Consider the following 22,333-nt stretch of genomic DNA (forward strand, 5'->3'; position numbering starts at 1 on the left):
GATATTTAGACAATTATCTATTAGTGACACCCAAGTGTGGAAGAGTTGTGAAAATGTGTAGTATTTCAACAAGAGGCATAGTATCACAGTTATGTTTTAATGTATTATTAAGCGTGCCTGTAGTCTTACCATATTTAAAGTTGAACTCTTATTAATATTGCACATACTTATAGATGCTTATGTGTGGATGATGCATGTTCCATGATCAGAATTACATATAAAATAATTTTATGCACCAAGAAAATCACTCAAGTATCACTGCTCTAGTTAAAGAAAAACATTTCAGGGACATTAAATATGGAGGAAGAATCGGGGTGTCTCTGTAAGCAGCTACCCTTGCTGTAATAGATGACTATGTAAACAATTGAATAAATTACTGTGAAAACACTCTTGTACTTTTTTTTTTATCAATATTTCATACAAAGCATGTTAATAAGCTGTGATATTTGTATTTCTACTGCAATTGTTTTAAGCAAATAGGTGCAATCAAAAATCTATGCCTGTATAAGGGGCTAATTATATGTAGTCAGATTGCTATATTTGCTCAGATTGTGGTTAATCATCGATGAGAGGATGAGTGCAGGCGGACTGGTATCATTAAAAAGGCATTCAGCCTTTACAGCTTGGCACTTTTGATGGTCTTCATCATGGTGGTCGGTTGGGTCCATATAAGGATAAGGCTACTGTTAGCCAGCTTCCTCTTTCTCTCTGTCTATGGACAAACCTCAGGACCGTAAGTATCATATAATTTTACATCGTTGTCATGAACTATCCCAGATCTTGTAGCCACTGTGTAAAACTATTATACAACATTAAATACTTACTGTATATTTACATTAAATTAGTTTCAAACAGATGAGTTTTTTTCTGTTTGTTGTTTTTTTTATGTATTAGTATTTTGAACTAGACAATGAATTAGGAAAATTTATAATAGTTGTAGCTTATATAACTAGATACAGGACTCCAACAAGAAACTGCAGCCAGGGAGTGTGCAGTGGCAGACTGTGCAAACACAGCAAAAATGACTTGGAAACACACAATGTAAACAAAGCTTCACTGGTCTCACACACTGCAAAAAAAAAAAAGAACCAAATTTAGTCACATTACACAAAGGTTTCAACCTACAGATGAAAAAATCCACCTTATCAGAACTGACTTCAGGTGTGGGGAAGAATCTGCAATTGTTATGGGCTCAGAAAAAAAAGCATGACTCATTGAAGAAAGGAAAGGTCACAATATCTATTATCAAAAATTATTATTATTATTATTATTATTATTATTATTATTATTATTATTATTGCAATGATACCACTGTGGTGAGACACACACCATAATGAAATGAGTCATGAGTAACAAGAAGCTGCACCAATACAATGACTCTATAACAAGTTACTTAATACAAGTCTACATAACCTGTGGAACAGACATCCTGCTATAACTATGTGTGATTTTACAAAAGTTAGTCCAATATCATAGGGTAGCTGTAGGCTTTTTAACTAATCTTTGACTTTGCATATGACCTTTCAATTTATCAGGTCCTCTGATCTGGCTACAATAGTTTACTTACATAACCTTTCTCCATTTTTCATTGATTACATATGAATCAGTTGAAAATAATCTTAAACCTTCATTTTTGTCTTTAGATATTTCATGGTGACATTTCCTGCAGTAATAGAGTCTGGCTCTGATGCAAAGTTCTGTGTGAGTCTTCTGAAGCCTAATGAGACTCTGCAAATGAACATTTATCTGGTTCACAACAACCAGAGCAGAACTCTTTTACAAGAGACAGTGGAAAAGGAGATTCACCACTGCTCTCATTTTGAGGTAAGAAATCCCAGAAATGTATATGTTTGTTTGTTTGTTTAGCTTGTTAATATATTATTAGGTTAGTTGACTAGTTAATCTATGTGGTATAACATGGAATACATCTCTACAGGCTCCACAGGTTGAGGGTGAATCAGTGCAGGAGATCAAAGTAGAAGTCAAAGGTGAAAGTTTTAAGATGACAGAGAAAAGGAAAGTGATGTTTAAATCCTACAACACACTGGTATTTATTCAGACTGATAAACCCATCTACAATCCAGGCCAAACAGGTGATTCATTCCTGCAATATGCCTCACTATTTTTCAGTTTTCAATTTAAACTATTTAATGAAATTTGAATTTTTACTGAAGGTGCAACTCAAAACTTTTCACTATTATTGTTTCCCACAGTGAATTTCAGAATTGTCTCTATGGATTCTAATTTCATCCCATTTGAACAAAAAGTAAGAGAAGAGTTTTATGTTAATTTATAAAGGATTCCAATTTAACAGTACAACAGGGTGCTCGATTGTCATTTACATTATCACAGACCAAAGTTGCTCCTGTCAAAGTGTATTTTTATATGGTACAATTTCCATTGAATAAAAATTTTTTTTTTTTTTTTTTTTGTTACAATGTGCTGGATATTTATTGTGTTTCAATTGGGAGTCACGTGACGCAAGATGGCGGAGTAGTCGTACTTTTGCTGAGCGGCTGCTGAGCCCTTTGATTTTAACTTTTTCAGACCGAATAGTCTTCCTTAATTGGTGTTATTCTGAGTGTGGCCGAGGCAAAGTATGTCAGAGAAAAGTGTGAATCTAAATTACACGCTCAGAAGACGAAAACAATCGAAACTATCGACTCCCGTGCACACAACCAAGATGGCTGAGGTATCGTTAACCGCTGGTGAAATGGACGCGCTAGTTAAGCGCATTACTTCGGAAGTCCTCGCAGGTGTAGATAAAGCGCTTGAGAACAGAATTGACCCTTTGATGGAGAAGCTCTCTGCCGTAACGGCACGTGTTGCAGAGGTGGGAAACCGCGTTGCTGGAGCTGAGTCGCGTATATCCAGGATGGGAGACACAGTTGTCAAAGATAATGCAAACTTGGTCAAGATAAAGGCGACCCTCGAAACTGCTCTGGACAAAATAGATGACTTGGAGAATAGAAGCAGGAGGTGCAACATCAGAATAATTGGCCTACCTGAGGGAGAGGAAGGTACCAATCCTGTTCTGTTTTTTAAATCCTGGCTTCCCAGTCTGCTGAATATTGATTGTAAGCATGGACAACTCATGCTTCGACTTCGCCTGCCTGCCTCGACTTCCACTCATCAGGTTGATACAGCTCGTCTTGAAGTGGCTGAATAACTTTAAAATCTAGTCCACCAGTTTTCTAAGGGACCCGATTGTTTTGCACGTAAGGATGTTTGATTATTCCCTGGAAAAAAGGTATGAACATTTAACGAAAGGATTTTTTTTTAAAAGTCGCCTCTTTGTTGTATTATTGTGTTTCAATTATTTTATATTTGAAAATTTGATGTTTTGTCTTATACTCCACAGTACAGCACAGTGAGTCTTCAGGTAAAGTAAAATCATACACAATATTATATATTTTATGACGCCCTTGTTCATTTGTAATATCTATAATGCAATGCTTCCTCAGTGTATTCACAACACCGAGCTAATTGTAGTTATCTTTTGTGGAACCAAACAGGATAATCATCAGAACAGGATTGGTCAGTGGACAAATGTGTCCTCGAGAGGTCTGATACTCCAGCTTTCTCATGAGCTAAATGCTGAAGCTCCACAGGGACTTTATCAGTTAATCGCTGACACTGGAAATCGGTTGATCACACACCAATTTAAGGTGGAAAAGCATGGTAAATGACATTACTAGTAACACTGGAGTGTTTTTTTACAGATGTATCAAACAAAACTTTTAACTTTTAACAAAAACTTAACTTTTAGTTTTACCAAAGTTCGAAGTCACAGTAAAAGCACCAGAAGAACACAGTGTCGGTGAGGAGGAACTGAAGCTAGAAGTTTGTGGAAAGTAATTTTCAAGTTTTTTTCTCAAAAATTGAGCAAAGAAATCTCTTAAAAATTCAGTTTTATTACAGTAAATGCATTGCACACTGTTGACACAACTGAATGTCTAGCACATGTTTATATGATATTTATCTCGTATATATTATACATGCTAGGATTTATGTATATTTTATTGAAACTGTATGATATGAAGGTACACTTATGGACAACCAGTAGCTGGTCAAGCAGTGGTGCAGGTGTGCCGGACATTTTGGCAGAGCTCTCATGAGGCCCCAATGATTTCACCCTGTCTGAGTGAAACTGTGGAGGTATGTATATAACACACTTCACAGACAAATATTTCTCTCTCTCTCTTTCTCTCTCTCTCTCTAATGAAATGAGTCTCACTAGTTGTATTTGTTCCCATAGATGAGTCAAACTGGCTGTGCATTTTCTTTCATCAATGTGTCAACCTTCATGAATACTGAATTTGAACATAATTTTAGGAATCAGCTTAATGTTACTATTACACTCACAGAGGAAGGAACAGGTGAATCAGTAACAGATTTCTCAAAATTAGCAGACATTCTGTAGCAATCTGACTGCTAAATTTAAATTGTATGCTTAATATTATACATTAACAGAATTTTATTTTATATGTCATAATAACATATTGTGATTTGTTTCCTTTTGTTTAGACATTGCCATGGTGAAATCCAAAACAATAAACCTCTCTTTCAAAATTGGTAAAGTGGAAATCCTTGATTCACCAACAAACTTTGAACGGGGAAAAGTTATAGAAGGAAAGGTACTAATTTTATGTATTTTTATACTTTTTTTTTTTTTTTTTTTTAGTATTTTTGGATTTTTGTTATTGGTTTTGTTTGATAATATCTTGACAGCAATTCCTCTTTCCCTGATCAACAGATTAAAGTTACTACCTTCAGTGGAAGACCAATTCCAAACAAGAAGGTGTATCTTTCAGAAGGTGAACAGTGGTCTCAAAAGTTACTACTTAATCTTACTACAGATAGTAATGGATTAGCAAACTTCTCAATCGCTTCACCTGAACATCCTACAAGAGAGATAAGATTGATGGTATGATATGATGAGTCAGTCACTTCCCAAAAAAGAAAAAACAAATACATATTAAGTATAATTTCTTCCATAAACAATTTTACTGTTATTATTGTTCCTGTGTCTCACTGTTATCTAGGCAAGTATCTATCCAGAGGAAAAATGCCATGCATGCAAAACACCATACTTTACAACTGCTAATGCACGTATACAGCTGCTCCAACCTGCCACACCTTATAATCCAGTATTCAGTGAACTGTCAATAGAGAGCTCAGAGGAACCATTTAAGTGTGGTGCTGAAATTCCCATAACCATTAACTACTATATTGTTGGGGAAACTACTGAAAGTTACAGTTTTGATCTTATATACATGGTAAGTACATGCAGTAAAATAGTATGTTTAATGAGACAGAAAATGCAAGCCGCCTGTATTACCTTCATTCCAGCAGCTCTAAATGGACAGTGTTAAATGTCAAATTATCATATATTTTGACTCTCTGGTTCAGGTCTTATCTAAAGGAGCCATAGTCCATCATGGGCATGAGAAAGTTGAAATGGAAGACTCTACAGATGTCAGAAAAGGAAAAATCTCATTCAAACTATCTGTTGTTGCTGAGCTGGCTCCTGTAGTGCAGGTGGTGGGGTACTCTGTCCTTCCCAGTGAGAACATCATTGCTGCTAGCAAGAATTTTGATGTGGAAAAATGTTTCAGAAATAAGGTAAAGCTAGCACCATAATTATTAACTTTTTACATTCAATCAGTTAGTCTGATTGCTAATTTTTTGCCAAAAAAAACTCCTAAACCTGTCTAAACTTGTTTTCATCATGGACTCCAGGTTTCGCTACAGTTCTCTCCTTCTAAAGCAGTTCCTGGTGAGAAGAACACTCTCGAGCTCACAGCTCATCCTGGTTCACTGTGCGGCCTCAGTGTTGTGGATCAGAGTGTGTTCATCTTGGAGTCTGGAGAACGCCTAAACACTGACAAGGTGAAATTAAGATTAAGATATACTGAACATTCACTATATACTAGTGCTTGGTTGTTTTTGTTTTGTTTTGTTTTGTTTGTTTGTTTTTTAACCTTTAGGTTTTTTTTTTTTTTTTTTTGCTTAATCTATTCATTTTTAATGTAATTTTTTTCATTTGCTTCTTAGATGACAGTATATATGCCATGGTTTTAAATGCTGCAAGCTATATTTCTATAGCCTTCTACATTACATTGTCTCTCTTTTCATGAGTTATAACTATATAAGTTACTATGGTTGAATATATAGCTCTTATAACTCTTATATAGAATGGGGGAACTGTCTCTCTAGGATAGGAATGCTGAGGTGCTCACCAGCTGTGATGTCTGGGGGTTTGGCCCTACAGCTGGGTTCATATACCTGTACTTTAATTTTCAATTCAAGGGATTGGATTGCCAGAGACTGAGACCTCTATTCGTTGGTCTGGTACATCTCATGTCAATTTAAATAAAATCTTATATGCAAAAGCTTCCTTACACAGGTCACAAAGTTTACTGTGCACGTGTGTTATAATGATATGAAGTTCATTGTTAATTTGCTGTTATTATTGTATAATTCCACAGATATATGAATTGTTACCAGTAACATCAGTATCAGATTATCCCAATATGGATGAAGATTATCTGGAGTGCTTGCGTGTTAGACCCCGACGGGATGAACAGATTGACCAAGTTTACAATACATTAAAGGTAACAGATTGACTGGTTGTAAAATGTAGCACAACTGATTGTGTAATTACTAATTATATATGTTTGTGAGAGTTATTAATCTAAAAACAAATCAAGAATGAAAAGACTAAAATACATTTTATTTAATACTTGAAGAGTGAATTTTAATTTGAAACTGCCTGGTTCCTGGATCACTGTTCAGTGATGTACTACACTGACACTATGACTTATTATCATGTGACAGGGAGTGGGGCTGAAGATGGCAACAAATTTGGCTATTAGACATCCTCGCTGTTTGATATACAAAGGTGTGGAGTATCATCGTGGTGATGTTTATGGTAATTATCCTACATCCAGGGCTTTTTCTCATATTATTGTTCAATAATGTGGAGTTTCTTGTTCCTACAAATAAGATACACTATATGGCCAAAAGTTTGTGGACACCTGACCATCACACCCATATGTAGTTCTTCCCCAAACTGCTGCCACAAAGTTGTAAGCACACAATTGTATAGGATGTCTTATTATACTGTAACATTACAATTTTCCTTCACTTGAACTAAGGGGCCCAAACCTGTTCCAGCATGACAACACCCCTGTGCACAAAGTGAGGTGCATAAAGCCATGAATTGCCAAAGTTGGAGTGAAAGAATTTGAGTGGCCTGCACAGAGCCCTGACCTCAACCCCACTGAACACCTTTGGGGTGAACTGACATGCCGACTGCACCCCAGGCCTCCTCACCTGACATCAGTGCCTGGCCTGACTAATGCTCTTGTGGCTGAATGAGCACAAATCCCCACAGCCACTCTCCAAAATCTAGTGGAAAGGCTACACAACAAGCACATATAACTGTTGGCCATATGGTGTATGTACACTAAATTGTGTATCAGAATATTACGTATTTTTATGGAGTTGATATGTCCCCAATGGGTACCGTTATGATAGTCATTATAAGCTTCAAGTACTTACTTCCCTCAGGTATAATATCTTTTGTATAAGTTATGTTAATTATTTATGATTTTGCTGATTTGCAATGCCTCACGTGACAGAAGATTTTACAGATTACTTCCTGTTAGAATCACTATCATCAGGACCTTATGAACCCATCAAAACAGTTCGCAAATTCTTCCCAGAAACTTGGATATGGCAACTTGTTGAAGTTCGGTTAGTGAATCAGCATTTTATTTTTATTTTTATTTGGCAATTTGCTTTTTTTTTAGAATTTTAAAAATAAAGTAACAGAAAATAATGAAAATCAGTGCACTTGTTCCCTAAATGGATGTATTTCCACAGTGCTTCTTAGACTTAAATAGATAAACTTTGCCATGGACAACTTTTCAGGAAATTTTATTAGCATATACACTGGGACTGTACTGAGTTACAATAAACTTAGTTACAATATACTGAATAATGCATCATTCCTTTGATGATAAGTAAAAGAAAAGCTTGAAATTTAAGGGTTTTTGACAGGGACTCTGGATCAGCACAGCTTCCTGTCACTGTTCCTGACACCATCACCACTTGGGAGACAGAGGCTTTCTGCGTGTCCTCTAGGGGTCTGGGACTGGCTCCTCCTGTTCAGCTCACTGTATTTCAGCCCTTCTTCCTGGAGCTCTCGTTGCCTTACTCCATTATCCGGGGAGAGGTTTTTGAGCTGAAGGCCACTGTCTTCAATTATCTTTCCAAATGCATTATGGTACTATAAGGCAGAGATTACATCTTCACAAATATTGTAACATATGAGATGCACAGAAAATTTATCACCTGTGCCTCATCATCAGGTTAAAATGACTCCAGCGGCTTCCTCAGACTACACTCTGAAACCCTCTTCTGATGGCGAGTATTCATCCTGCCTGTGTGCAAATGGCAGAAAAACCTTCAAATGGACTCTGATTCCCACTGTGCTTGGTGAGACTTAAAACCTCTTCAGCTGAGACAGAACCTCATGTCTATTGCATTATATTGTGGAGAATTGAAGAGTTTGTTATTATGCTACAGGAGTCTTGAAAGTGACAGTGAGTGCAGAGGCAGAACAATCCCAGACTGTGTGTGACAATAAGATTGTGAGTGTTCCAGAAAGAGGCCGTATTGACACAGTTACACGAAGCCTGATTGTACAGGTTAGTGACTTTAAAATAGTCTAATCAGAAAATTTATGCTTAGGCTAATTGTTTCTATGATTTAATAACACTTTATTCCCATGTAGGCTGAAGGAACTGAAAAGACAAAGAGCCAAAGCTGGTTATTATGCCCACAAGGTTAGACTTACACATATAAACTGGTGCCCACAATACTGTGTCACTAGATAATTAATAAACTACTTTCACTTACAGGCAACAGTGTTTCAGAGCAGTTGGAGTTGACTCTTCCTGAGGATGTAATAGAGGGATCAACACGAGCTTCTGTCTCAGTACTTGGTAAGAGAGAAAAATAGGATAAAAAATTAAATTAAAAGTAAATATCTTATATGCCATAAGTTTTAGTTTTAAAATGTGTTCTTGGCAACAGAAACAATAGAAAAGTATATGACATTATAAAAGACTATAAAGCATGCATATATCATTTTTATATACTGTATTTTCATTCTGCTTAATTTTATGAGGGTTGCCAAAAATTTTGGAATTGACTATATTTATTTTCATTAAGTTGAGTTGACTGTACTATGGACTTAACTGCTAATCTTTAGGCATGACCAGTTTATTAATTAGTCTCAACGCTTGAAGTAAATTGAACTGATAGGAGTTTCAAAAGATTTTAATACAAATTGAATGAATCCAAAGTTCTGGCTCCTTAAAAAGACTTGAAATACCCATTTCTAGTCAGGTTCACTATTAGGCGTGTATAATAAATTTTCTATGATTTTTTATGATAACTGTCTTATCTCTTATAGTAATGATATACTAATATTGTGTTTGGGGGAAAAAAGTACAATGTTTGCTGCAACTGTCTTAGGCAGTAACCGTTCCATAAATTCACCTGCTAGCTTGTGTCTTTAGAGAAAATACAACTATGATTACCGTTGAAGCCAAAAGTTTACATAAACCTAGGCTAAAGATATCCAGTTTCAGTTTTCTCAGTATCACAACTCCACACATCTCACATTACCATACATTTCATATGCAAAGACTATTAGGGCATCTAATTTGTTCACATCAGAGGTAATTTAAATACTGTCGATTAGACAGACTTATTTCAGCTTTAATTCACTACAACAGAATTCCAGAGTTGAAACATTTACATACACCAAGCTTTCTCTTTAAATAGTCTCAAAGATTCCAGAAATTGATGTAATGTCTATTAGAAGCTCCTGATTGGCCAATTGTAATTAAGAGTTAATGGGAGCACACCTTTGGCTGCATTTAAGGGCCTACCTTTTGAGTCAGTGCGTCTTTGTTCTTTAAACACTGGGAAAATCCAAGCAACTCAGCCAAGACCTCAGGAAATCATTGTGAAGACCACAAGTCCAGTTCCTCCTTAGAAGCAATTTGCAAACAACTGAAGGTACCATGAGCATCTGCACAAAAAATTTTATGCAAATATAAAAATCTTGGAACTACACAGACACTGCATCATTCAGAAAGGATGCACAAATTAACTCCCAGAGATGAACAAACGTTGGTCTGAAAAAATTCAATTGAACCACAAGACAACAAACGAACTGGTGAAGGAATTGGCAGAATCGGGTAACAAAGTATATACTGTACATCTACCATTAATAGAGTCCTACATTGCCATGGCATAAAAGGCTGTCGCGCAAGGAAGAAGTCGTGCTTTTCCAAGACTGGCATTAAAAAAACCAGACTGAAGTTTGCAAGTGATCACCAGAATGAAGATTTAGCCTTTTGGATGAGTTTTCACTAGTCAGATAAAACAAAAATTGAACTGTTTGCCATAATGATCAGTGATATGTATGGAAGAAAAAGGGTGAGGCTTTTAATATGAAGAACACCATCCAAACTGTGAAGTATGGTGGTGCTTTTGTGGGGTTGTTTTGCTGGAAAAGTGATTGGTGCATTTCAGAATATATGTACGTGCCTCATGAGGAAGGAGGATTATCTAGAAATACTGAAGCAACACCTCAAGACATTAGCCAGAAAGTTAACTTGGTCACAACCAGGTCTTCCAGAAGGACAATGATCCTAAGCATACCTCCAAAGTTGCAACAAAATGGCTTAAAAACAACAAAATGAAAGTTCTGGCGTGGCCAGCACAAAGCCCTGACCTGAGAAATTCTGAAAAATTGAGTCTGAATGTGTTTAGCCTAGGTGTACGTATGTAAACCTTTGGCCATAAGTGCAAATGTATCCAGCTACATAGGTAACTAGACAACCAGCATTATTTATCAAGTTATATAGGCTGTCTGTCAGGTTGCATTGTAAATTTAATAACTGGACAGTATGCCCAGGTGAGATTAGGGATGATATTGGTGCAAGCACATGGAAGCCAGAACATTGTCATGAGTGTGGGCACCACTGTAGTGGAGTCTTAAATACAGTGGCTGAACATTAAAAAACATGAAGAAATATCTAGTAGATTAATTCTTGTTTGTCTTTCCTCTTGTATACTTGTGTGGTCTGAATTTTTTTATGAATTCTACTTTTCTACTTGTCAGGTAAAGCAATATAATTAGACTAAGAAAAAAAAATTTAAAGCAATGTATTTTTCTAAGTAAAGAATATTATTGTGTTCTTATGTAGGAGACATACTTGGTCGTGCGTTAAAAAATCTAGATGGGCTGCTACAGATGCCATATGGCTGTGGTGAACAAAACATTGCACTCCTCGCCCCCAATATCTACATTCTTCAGTATCTAGAGAACACTGAGCAGCTCACCACAGCTATCCGTGAGAGGGCTACAGGTTTCCTTAAGAGTGGTCAGTGAGATTATATTTCTTTTTTTAATTTTACAGGTCAACAATAGCTATCCTGAATATATTCTTGCTGAAGTAATCAGAATCAATCATTTGTCTTTACACAGGATACCAGAGGCAGCTAAACTATAAACATTATAGCGGTGCATATAGCACATTTGGCAGTGGAGAGGGGAACACATGGTAAGAATTTTATAGGTAGTAGTAATGATACAAATGTTTAAAAACTCAAATCTACTTTTATCTAACACTTTTCAGTCATTGTGAAATTACTTTGCGAACTGTTGCACATACATATATTTTACTTATGGACACAAATAAATCTCCATCACCAGGTTAACTGCTTTTGTCTTGAGGACCTTTGGCAAAGCACAACGTTACATCTTTATTGATCCAGAAATCATTAACAGTGCAAAGCAATGGCTCATAAGTATGCAAAGAACAGATGGCTGTTTTATACGACAGGGACGCCTGTTCAGTAACAGAATGAAGGTGTGTATGGTTTTAAGACAGTCCATGCTAGAGAATACATGTATGAATATATATACCTATCCTAATAATCTAATTTCCCATGTATTCCAGGGTGGTGTAAATGATGATGTGACCATTACTGCCTACATCACTGCGTCATTCCTTGAATTGGGCATTACAGTGCAGGTAAGAGCATGACACGGGAAATTTTTGCTTTCAGATGACATGATTCTATACGGATGCTCTACAAAAAAGATCATAATAAAGCTCTAACTGGAAAGGGAAATGTTCCAAACTATTGCGTTTTCTAATTTACAGTTATGTATATTTTGATTGTAGGATCCTGTTGTGAATAAAGGACTGTTGTGCCTAAAATCTTCTATTAGTCACCTGACAAACACCTACACCACTGCACTGTTGGCCTACACTTTCAGTCTGGCTGGAGAGAATGACACTAGAGAGCACTTACTAAAAGAGTTGCATAGTCTTGCTATTACAGGAGGTATGTGATGGTTAGAATAAGTTGTACCATATAGATGTGTTACAGTTAAAATTAAACTCAAGTTAGAGTTTATGGAGTTTCACCTGTTCTCTCCAAGTCGAAATGGGTTTCTTTCCTACCAGTGGGTGGCCCCTAGGTATGACGGAGTGTGTTAATGTGTGTGTGCATGGTGTCCTGTGATAGACTAGCATCCCATCGAGGCTGCATTCCTGCCTCATGCCCAGTGTTCCTCGGATAGGCTCTGGATTCACAGAACACCTGACCAGGAAGATGAATGAATGAATGAATGAATGAATATGCTATCATGAGATTGTGTTATGGTAATGTTATTCAGGAGTTAAAATTATCTGTGTCTTCTTCTCCCCCCAGGGCTTAATTTAAGTAGCTACATTTAGCTGGCCTTATCCTTAGACCTACAGATATCAGTATTACTTGTTTATCAGTTTTGGCATTTAAATTATTATTATTTTTATTTATTTATTTATTTATTTATTTATTTAGAGGGAGGGGTGGCAAAAACACATGATACCGTGAAGACTTAAATGAGCAGGATTAACACCAACATCATCTTTCCTCTTTGGAAAATAGTTAGTTAATAGCCTGTTCCTCTGGCCATCCATATCACACTCAGCTAATAACTCTGTTGCATTGAGGACCTGATTAGGAAGTCTAATCTATATTGTTATCTACTTAACTATTTAGATTGCGAATGTGGCATTTGAGTGTATTTAGCAATACAGTCTGTTGGCCAATTTGTGAAATCATTGCACAAATTGCCTTTTAAATTTAAACTAATTTAAATTTAAAATCGATTTACATGAAAAACATGGTATATGACGATGTATTTGATTTGGCTATCAAGCTTAGGGGTAATAATTTCCTGTGGCTATGCTAGCTAAGTATCTATATGACAGAATCATTTGGAATTATTTCAAATAATGGCATAGCAGGAGAAACATGACACTAGGCTATATAATGGTTGAGGCATGATTACCTAATTTATTTGGTACACTGATATACTTTAAAACATCAGACATTCTTATCTTATCTTAGAAGATAAGAATTCTAAGAAAATTTTTAAATTAGCAGGACAGGAGGGATCCTGGCTTGTAGTACCAGAAATTCAAGGACTCTAGTGATTAGGGGATGCTTATATGTGTTAACTATCTTGTGTCTCTTTCATTTTAGATGGTCGGCTTCACTGGTCTCAGTCAGCATCAGATGACTCTTGGGCCTTGTCAGTGGAAATCAGTTCCTACGTGCTGCTAGCTGTTCTCACTGCAGGTCAACTCTCTGCTGCTGATTTGGGATATGCTAATAGGATAGTCAGCTGGCTGGTGAAGCAGCAAAATCCTTATGGAGGCTTTTCATCCACCCAGGTACTCAACTGATTTGCAGCCCTTTATGCAATTTCAGTATATTTTTGACCTTTAACAAATTTGACCTTTAATAGGCCTCAACAACCAGCACATAAAACAACAATTCACCAAAAAAAAAAAACCACACACACACTAAACAGTATAAATGTTGACAAAAACTATGGATTTCTAAAAAGTTCCCTTTTCATATTAAGAACAAACTTCTAATTGTTCAGCAGAGCAGTAACTGTAGAGATAAAAAGTTTATAAGTTTTTGTTGCCTTATGCAAAACCATCCCAGAAGAGTGGATGCTGTTAGCCACAAAGCGGGATCAACTACATGTTAATGCTCATGCTTTTGGAGGGAGGTTCAACAAGCACATACTATATATTTTTCAAAATATATAGTAATTTCCTCCTCTTTTAATCAGGACACAGTTGTGGCCCTCCAAGCTCTGGCTCTGTACTCCACTAAAGTGTTCAGCTCAGACGGCTCTAGCACAGTAACTGTAAAGTCAGCAGATGGACACAGTCACACCTTTGATGTGAACCAAAACAACAAGTTACTGTTCCAAGAAAGATCATTGCAGGATGTTCCTGGCAAATACAGCATTGAAGTGAAGGGCTCCAGCTGTGTGTCAGTGCAGGTCAGTACATCTTTAATAAGAGCTTTATCAATCTACTGACAAATCAGTTTTTTCAATAAAGGTTTCACAATTCCTTGTTTACTACATAATAACAGCAAAAAAATATACTGGACTAAGTCTGATTTTCACACTAAACATAATATGCCCAGTCAAATGAATTTATTAAAAAAGACAGTATTAATAGTAATTAAAAAAAAAAAAGTTTTATAAAGACTTTCAACCCCTCTTAAAAGAATTGGATTATTATTATTAGATTATTATTAGAATTATTCATTTGAATTATTGATTTATTTATAGTATTAGTAATTTACAGCCAATTCAACAACTTCTTAAATTTGAATGGCTGTTCTGATGGATTTCTGCCATTATAAATGACATTCTTTTATCCCCACTTGCAGACAGCACTTTTCTACAATGTCCCCACACCTACTCACACCAGTACACTGAGCATCACGGCTACAACTGATGGAAACTGCACAAAATCATTCGGACACACTCTGGCAATCAATTTCACTGCCACGTAAGAATGATATCCTTGAACTAATATGAGAAAAACAGTGGCTGATTTCTTCAGGTGATTTAGAAACAGATTTTAAGTAGTCCATCTATTTATTTATTTATTTATTTTTTTACATTAAATGAGTGCAAATTATATCACAGAAAAATGCTATGAATATTACATTCAGCAATATTAGGCAAGAATTACACAACCAATCAATGACTTATTACATGTAAATATCATGGCTATATCAGGGGCAGCTGTTATCAGTGGGCTAGCAAAAAAGTTAATATAAAGTTTCATTTTTGTCATCCTCATCAGATTATTTATATTTTTGTATATATAACTATATATATTTATATTTACACACACACACACACACACACACATATATATATATGTGTATATATATATATATATAAAATAACAAATGTCTTAAAGCAGATTAAACAAAGAGGTTAAATTCTCGAATCTGATTGGTTAGAAGGTGTGAATTATTTTTGTATAACAGCATGGTTTGGACAGTAGTAGTTTAAACATGAACAAGAGGTTAATATTAATGAGCCCGTCCTAATACATTCTTGTATTATCACACCTATAGCATGTGTTTATCACACCTATAACGTAAGTGAGAACGGGAACTACTTTGTCCATGAACTTGACGTTCCGCAACATTAAATCTAACTATAAACCATTAAAATGTGCAATATGTTGTTAATTTAAAAAATTAAACATTGTAACTGATAACAAGTCGATGTTGTATAAGCAGAAAAATGTACTCCAGCCCATGCAGTTATACAAAAATAAGGCACTTCAGGGGGTGCACTACTCCCCCTGCGCGTCATGCCATATCATAACCATTATCATAATAACAGCACTGTCTGTCAAGTGTTATTCCTTACTTACTTTGGATCTTTGAGGAACCGAGCACAGCAGTACCACCAGCAATCATAAGCACACCATGAAGCTGGGGGCTAAGTCTAATCATCCCAAACAATCCCACCATAATAAAGTGAACACAGTCTGAGTGACAGTCCTGTCAGCTGATTACACAGAGTGAAACGCACACTAAATTTTGCACACATTGCTGCTAACATAATAATTATATAATAATAATAATAATAATAATATAATTATTTTACATTATAAATCCAAGCTTTCACTGTCAAGTTATTGGATAATAGATTTTAGCTCTCACATCTAATATCACCATCAGCCAGAATCCAAGAGATAATGCAAATGGGTAAACAAAGAGGCAATGCAAGGGTCATACACAATATGAAGAATATTAAACAACAGCTCAGAACATACACAAAAGGGAATATTGGTAAGGCTTAACAGTGAGTGTGTGTGACCGTATGCTTTATATAGTGTGTCAACAGGAATTAACTGTGGCAACTGAGGCAGTGTCTTTAGAATTCGGAGGAGGGTGCCCTCTGGTGGTGTGGCAATGAGTTGTCCCAGATGGATGTGACCTTTACAGCCTTGACAGCCTTATCCAGAGAAACATATAGTGCTTTCTAGTCTTCCATCAAAAACATATCCTCATCCAATCTTCATTCACCAGTAAAGGGTCTAAGAATAGCATTGAGCTAAAACCATGTTAGTAGAGCAAGGGGGAAAAAAGCATAAAATTAATTGCTAGTATTGCAATTAAAGTAGAATTATAAGGCAACAGCCTGTATAAGCCATCATTTGAGCCACCAAATGTATATTGCCAGTGATGATAAAATATGTTTAGCCATTAGTGTATGTTCACTGAATGTTGTAGCATCTTTAACAAATGTACAGGAGACTGGAAATTCATTTCTGGAGTTTATTCCCTGTTACTTACAGCTAAATCAGTTAGCTAAATTGGTTTAAAAACAAAAATAAACCTCAGTGACTGTGGCATAAAACTCAGACTGCTCAGCCTAGCTTGTCCTGTTCACATTAACCCCCCTCAATTCTCCCCAAACAGTGACTCTTCCTTAATCTCTTTAATAATTGTGGAGGGAAGACACAAATACACACACAAACACACTCATTCAGGAGCACATCATGATTAACTTAAAACATCACATGACCTTAGTTGCATTTGATCACCATAGATCACTGTAGTTGAATTTGTTAGGATTTGTTAATGGATACTGAGTCAGGATCCCAGGCTATGTTTAAACCTACTTCATGAGACAGGCGCTGTGCTTCTGCAAAAAAAATCACAAAATTCATTGCCATCAGACTTCTTACATTTAATGAGCAAATACACACACACATCATATTGTTATCATATTGTATTTATATCTGACACTTTACCCTGCAGTGACAATGATTACTATCTGGTACTATTATTGCTATAGTTATTGGTATTACTATTTTTTATTTGTTTGTTTGTTTGTTTTATTTTTGTTGTTGTTGTTTGTCTTCAATTTTCAGATATAATGGGGCACTGAGCAGCACTAACATGATCATAGTGGACATTAAACTCTTGTCAGGCTTCACAGCAGATCCTGGTGAAGTAAGGACTAGCAATGCACTAAAATGCTTAAAAAATGTTAAAATATCAGTTATGTGTGTGTGTGTGTGTGTTAAGTATTAATTTACTAATGCTGAATAATTCTTGTGTTGTTCTCTTAGCTGAAAAATCAAATTTTGGTGGAACGAGTTGATTCCAAAGATGACCATATTATCATGTATATAAAAGAGGTAAGAAGAGAACACAGTTTAGAAATCTGCACATAACATTAATTATTACCTATATTACAAACATCTGCTGTACATCCTCTCTAAAAACATGTAAGTTTTATTTATAACAGAAAAACAGATATGATGTAATGTGTTTACAATATGATGTCTGGTGTATCTCCAACAGCTCCAAAGGAATATTCCTGTCAACTATAAGCTACACATTACACAGGTGCTTCCCGTCAAGAATCTCAAGCCGGCGGTGATCAGAGTTTATGATTACTACCAAACAAGTAAGATTTTCCTAGGTTGTGGGATTTAAACTCTGTTATTGTGACTGTATTGCTTCCACTTACTGATTCTTTCATTCAGGTGACCAGTCTGAGACAGAGTACAACTCCCCCTGTGTGTAAGCTTCCAGATCTGCATTAAAGATACAAAAAAGCTTTGGATATCTTCTGTGTGTTGGTTTTATCTTGTGCACAAGAAATTTTTGTGAAATAAATATGTCTGACCTTTAAAGGGATTTTTGCCATACATATCTTCTATGGCACTTCATTTATAAATGACAGTTAAGAGCTTTTTAATTAACCATTTCACACTACATCTCCCAGAACACCACACAGCCTACAGACATGGCCGACGCGAAATACAACACCCAGCACACGCGGACTCTGTCACATACACAGTCGCTATTATACTAATCACGCACATCTGGACTCCATTATGAACCACACCATAAATACACACACAAACCCCACAGTTCACTGTAAAGTATATGATCTGTGTCCTTGCTACCAGTTGTTACCAAGCCTTGTATTTAGTGATTCTGATATTCTGTTTTTTTTTTTATTCTTATCTTACCTTGTTTACCCTTTCGCCTGACCATTGCCTGTTACCTGTTCTGAGTTTGCCTTATGATTTGGATGTGTTTGCAAGCTTTCTAAATAAAGCTGTTGGTACATACACTTGTGTCCATCCCTGTCGCCTGACACCAGTGATGAGCTTTCCTAGAACATCAATGCAAAAAAAAAAAAAAAAAAGGCTTCACGGTATTTTTCTCCCCAATTTGGGCATCTTTTCAAACTGCTGTTCATGCAATTCACAGGGCAGTGTGACACTGAGAGGAAAGTGCTATCTACCTTCTTCAGCATACATGAGCTCACAGATACCAGTGATTAGCTAGTGTCGCTGTGATTGACACGGGAGAGAGAGTACTGCCAGTTTTTCTCTCTTGGCTCCCAGGCAGAGATGCCTGTAGCATCGTCAGGATTCGGCTTGTGATCATGAATTAACTAAAATATTGATAAATGAGGCCCATTGTGTAGGGTCCAAATGTAATGCGTGCACAGGGGGCACCTTGTGACAAAGTTCTGCCACTGCTGATATTACAGTTTTATTTTTAAGAATAACTATTTGGCATTATTTACATGAATATTTAGGAATTATTCACATGATGTACACAGACCTTTTAAACTCATTTTTGTGTAACTGTAATTACAAGGTTTTTTTTAAGTACCATTAACCTTATGTTGTCATCCTGAAAGCAGTGTCTTTCAATACACAATGTTTTGATGACCACAATAAAACCCAAATCACCCACAGTTGTCATGGTTTAATCACCATCTAGCACAGGGAACATATGGGACCAGCACGATAAAGGTTCTAACACGGACAACCAAATGAATTTAGAATCTGTGTTTGAAATTAAAATTGTCTTTTGGATCAATATTGAATAGAAATATTCAGAAAAAAGCTAGTCTCGTATTCCACTAGGGGGCAAAATATAGCAATAAACTCAGGGCTCTAAACTTACTGTAACCAAGTCTCATTCCAAAAAGATTCATTTAGAGATTTCACAGCAACAGGGGTGAATACATATGCAATCACAGGTCTTCCGGTTTTTATTTTATAAATAATTTTGCAAACTTTTATATTATTAGCACTTTTGTGAAGATGCATGAACTGTAATCCCAATAAGTCCATTTCAGTTCAAGGTTGCAACACTGCAATACTACTAAATGTGGGAAAGTGGTGAATACTTATGCAAAGCACAAAGCACATTACACATAGAAACTGATACGTTTAGTTGTTGCTGTTTTTTTTTTTCATAGAGACGTGTCTTGGGGTCTCTCGATCAGAGATCTGTTGTGCCCTCTCTGATGCCCTGTTTGAAAAGCAGAAGGGCATGCGCCCACAGGAAGAAAATTGTCCATGGTATACTAGAGACTCTTCGGCACATTACAGCTTGAGACATACCAGATCAGTCACTTAATGGTCACTTAGTGCTACCTCTTAACAAACTGGGTTTATGAAAATTTCATTAAATTGATGTGTGTAATTGAAATAGCAACATAAGCTATTTAAACTTGACAGCATAATCAATATATAAAAGTGCAGTAACTCAATTATATGATATGAAGCTGATCAATCAAGATTTACATTAGTTAGTTTTCTTATGTATAAATTTACAGACACTCAGGAGCACTACTATTATACGAACATTTTTTTTATTTTGGTATGTTCATGAGTACCATATTACTTGTATAAATTCTCCTATGAACGATTTATTAATAAATCCATTCATATCCAGCATAAAAGATGCCCACTGTCTGCACTTACACTCTGCCTTTGTTTGCAATTTATAAAACTGAATTCATATTATTTGCTATAAAACAATCTTGGCAGCCACAAACTATTTTTAAACCTCACAACTTTGGTGTAAACCTGCAACCCTGACAATCCTGTCATTGACTGTTCTCTCTGCTGCTCCTCCTCCATTGAAAGTGTTCTTAGCGTGAGCGTGGGGCAGTGTGATTCATGTCCCAATGGGTCTCTATTAGCACTTGTTGCAATTGCCATTTTTGACCACTAGTCAAAAATACAATAATAACTCTATGAAGAAAAATGGTGCAGTGAGCGAGCTCCATTGCAACATCTTAAAAAGACAAACACATGAATAGAACATTGGCTTACACTTATCAAATAGCAACGTTAAAAATAAAAAATTAACATTAAAAATCATCATTCACTCAAAAGAGGTATTCATAGGAATATAAAATATATGGAGTTATGAATGAGGACTTTATGAAGATTAATATTTATTAATGTACGAGCCACCACTGTTTTTTTCAGCAAAATTCCCTCACTAACTAGAAATGAGAGGGAAAGACCTGAATCATTTTTTCTTTATAAATAGACCAATTTTCTACTTTGTTTGGTGTGCTTACGAAAGTGTGGTGTGGTGGGGCAGCAGGTAGCATTACCACCTCACATCTCCAGGGTTCCCGGTTTGATCCTGTGCTTAGGTTGCTGTCTGTGCAGAGTTTCATAGCATGTTCTCCCTGTGTCTGTGTCGGTTTCCTCCAGGTCCTGCCAGTAGGTGGATTGGCTATGCTCAGTTGTCCCTAGGCATGATTCCTGCCTCAAACCCAGTGTTCCCAGGATAGGCATCACATCCACTGCTACCTTGACCAGGATAAAGTGGTTACTGAAGTATCCTTGGAAACATTTAGAAGGTTTGGAAGACTGTGTCAAATTTGGAAAACTTTCACTTTTTCACTACTGCAATGTAGTTACCATATGGCTTTCATCTCAAAATCTCAAGAAAACAATGAAAATTAAATTGTATCAGTACATTTATATTTGCATTATAAATTTCATAATAAACGTTGGTGCTGTGAAGTCCTGTTTTGCTTCGGTAGTCAAATCTGTGCCTATTAAATTTGAATGAACTCGAAAATATCATGTGGTGCGACCACTGTCTAAGATAGATACACTGTATATCTTCCTTTGGCTCTTACTGGTTGGTTTTTATACTCAATTCATGACTTATATACATACAATTCTTTATTACAGTTTAATTTCTCCATTTTCAACATGTTTTCTTACTATTTCAATAAAATATTGCCCTATTGTAGTTCTAATTAATGAATAGGAGAATTTTTTTTAGCATGTTTAAAGTGCCAATATTTTATATTTAACCAATAACCTATAAAATATATAGGTTCTATGGTTGAAATATTAATCATTAACAAATAACCAAAACTCATTAAACCATGCTTGGGGTTGTGATCATCTGGTGTAACCATTCATCATGTAGCATAAACAATGCTACATGAAGCTACAGAAATGTATTAGAATTCAAAACAAAATATATAGGTTCCATGGCTGAAATATTAATCAGTGATAGAGTATGCTAGAGTTAAACTCATCAAACCATGCATGGTGTTGTCATTATTTGGTGTAATCATTCATCATGTAGCATAACCAATGCTACATGATGCTATATAACTGTATTAAAATTCAAAATAAAATATATAGGTTCTATGGCTGAAATATTAATCAGTGATAGCATGTGCTCAAGTAGATACTGGCCAGGTACATTTTTTATTAGTTTTATGGGTTTGTACAAGTCTGTAAACTGTAAGAACAGGGAGACAGTTCAGTTACAGGATGTAAATATAAGCTCATGACTTACACTAATTCATGCACAATGCATGTATATTTGTCTACAGATATTACTGTACTTGTAATAATTTGTCAAAATGTTAAGCATATTAAGGAAACATTTTATTTGGAAGGAAAATCACTGTCACCCCATATGATTATTTTAAGATCATGGCCACTTAATGTTGATGAAAATATTCGTATGTAAATATATTTGTACAGCACATGCCAAATGTTTCAACAATTGCCAAATATATGCTTGTTTTTTTAGATTA

General features: G+C 35.9%; 1 protein-coding gene across 2 annotated transcripts; it reads left to right on the top strand.

The window, feature by feature from the left end:
* Positions 1–574: 574 nt before the first annotated feature.
* LOC113533051 (alpha-2-macroglobulin) lies at positions 575–18,575 on the top strand. 2 transcript variants are annotated; one of them, XM_034310688.2, is made up of 34 exons: positions 575–733; positions 1,644–1,824; positions 1,937–2,093; positions 2,214–2,266; positions 3,362–3,382; positions 3,516–3,681; positions 3,770–3,854; positions 4,044–4,158; positions 4,259–4,379; positions 4,528–4,637; positions 4,757–4,927; positions 5,046–5,279; positions 5,413–5,625; positions 5,743–5,892; positions 6,492–6,617; positions 6,841–6,934; positions 7,647–7,761; positions 8,068–8,293; positions 8,379–8,505; positions 8,596–8,717; positions 8,804–8,855; positions 8,931–9,014; positions 11,295–11,471; positions 11,576–11,651; positions 11,804–11,960; positions 12,051–12,125; positions 12,279–12,441; positions 13,630–13,820; positions 14,231–14,446; positions 14,845–14,966; positions 17,361–17,442; positions 17,562–17,630; positions 17,797–17,902; positions 17,982–18,575. In XM_034310688.2, the coding sequence occupies exons 1-34, from the start codon at positions 636–638 to the stop codon at positions 18,020–18,022; spliced, it is 4,296 nt and encodes a 1,431-aa protein (XP_034166579.2). In that variant the 5' UTR covers positions 575–635; the 3' UTR covers positions 18,023–18,575. The 2 variants fall into 2 exon arrangements, with proteins under 2 accessions (XP_034166579.2, XP_053095843.1); XM_053239868.1 differs by having other exon boundaries at positions 7,650–7,761.
* Positions 18,576–22,333: the final 3,758 nt, after the last annotated feature.

This window comes from Pangasianodon hypophthalmus, chromosome 14 (assembly GCF_027358585.1).
Source record: "Pangasianodon hypophthalmus isolate fPanHyp1 chromosome 14, fPanHyp1.pri, whole genome shotgun sequence".
Taxonomy (NCBI): domain Eukaryota; kingdom Metazoa; phylum Chordata; class Actinopteri; order Siluriformes; family Pangasiidae; genus Pangasianodon; species Pangasianodon hypophthalmus.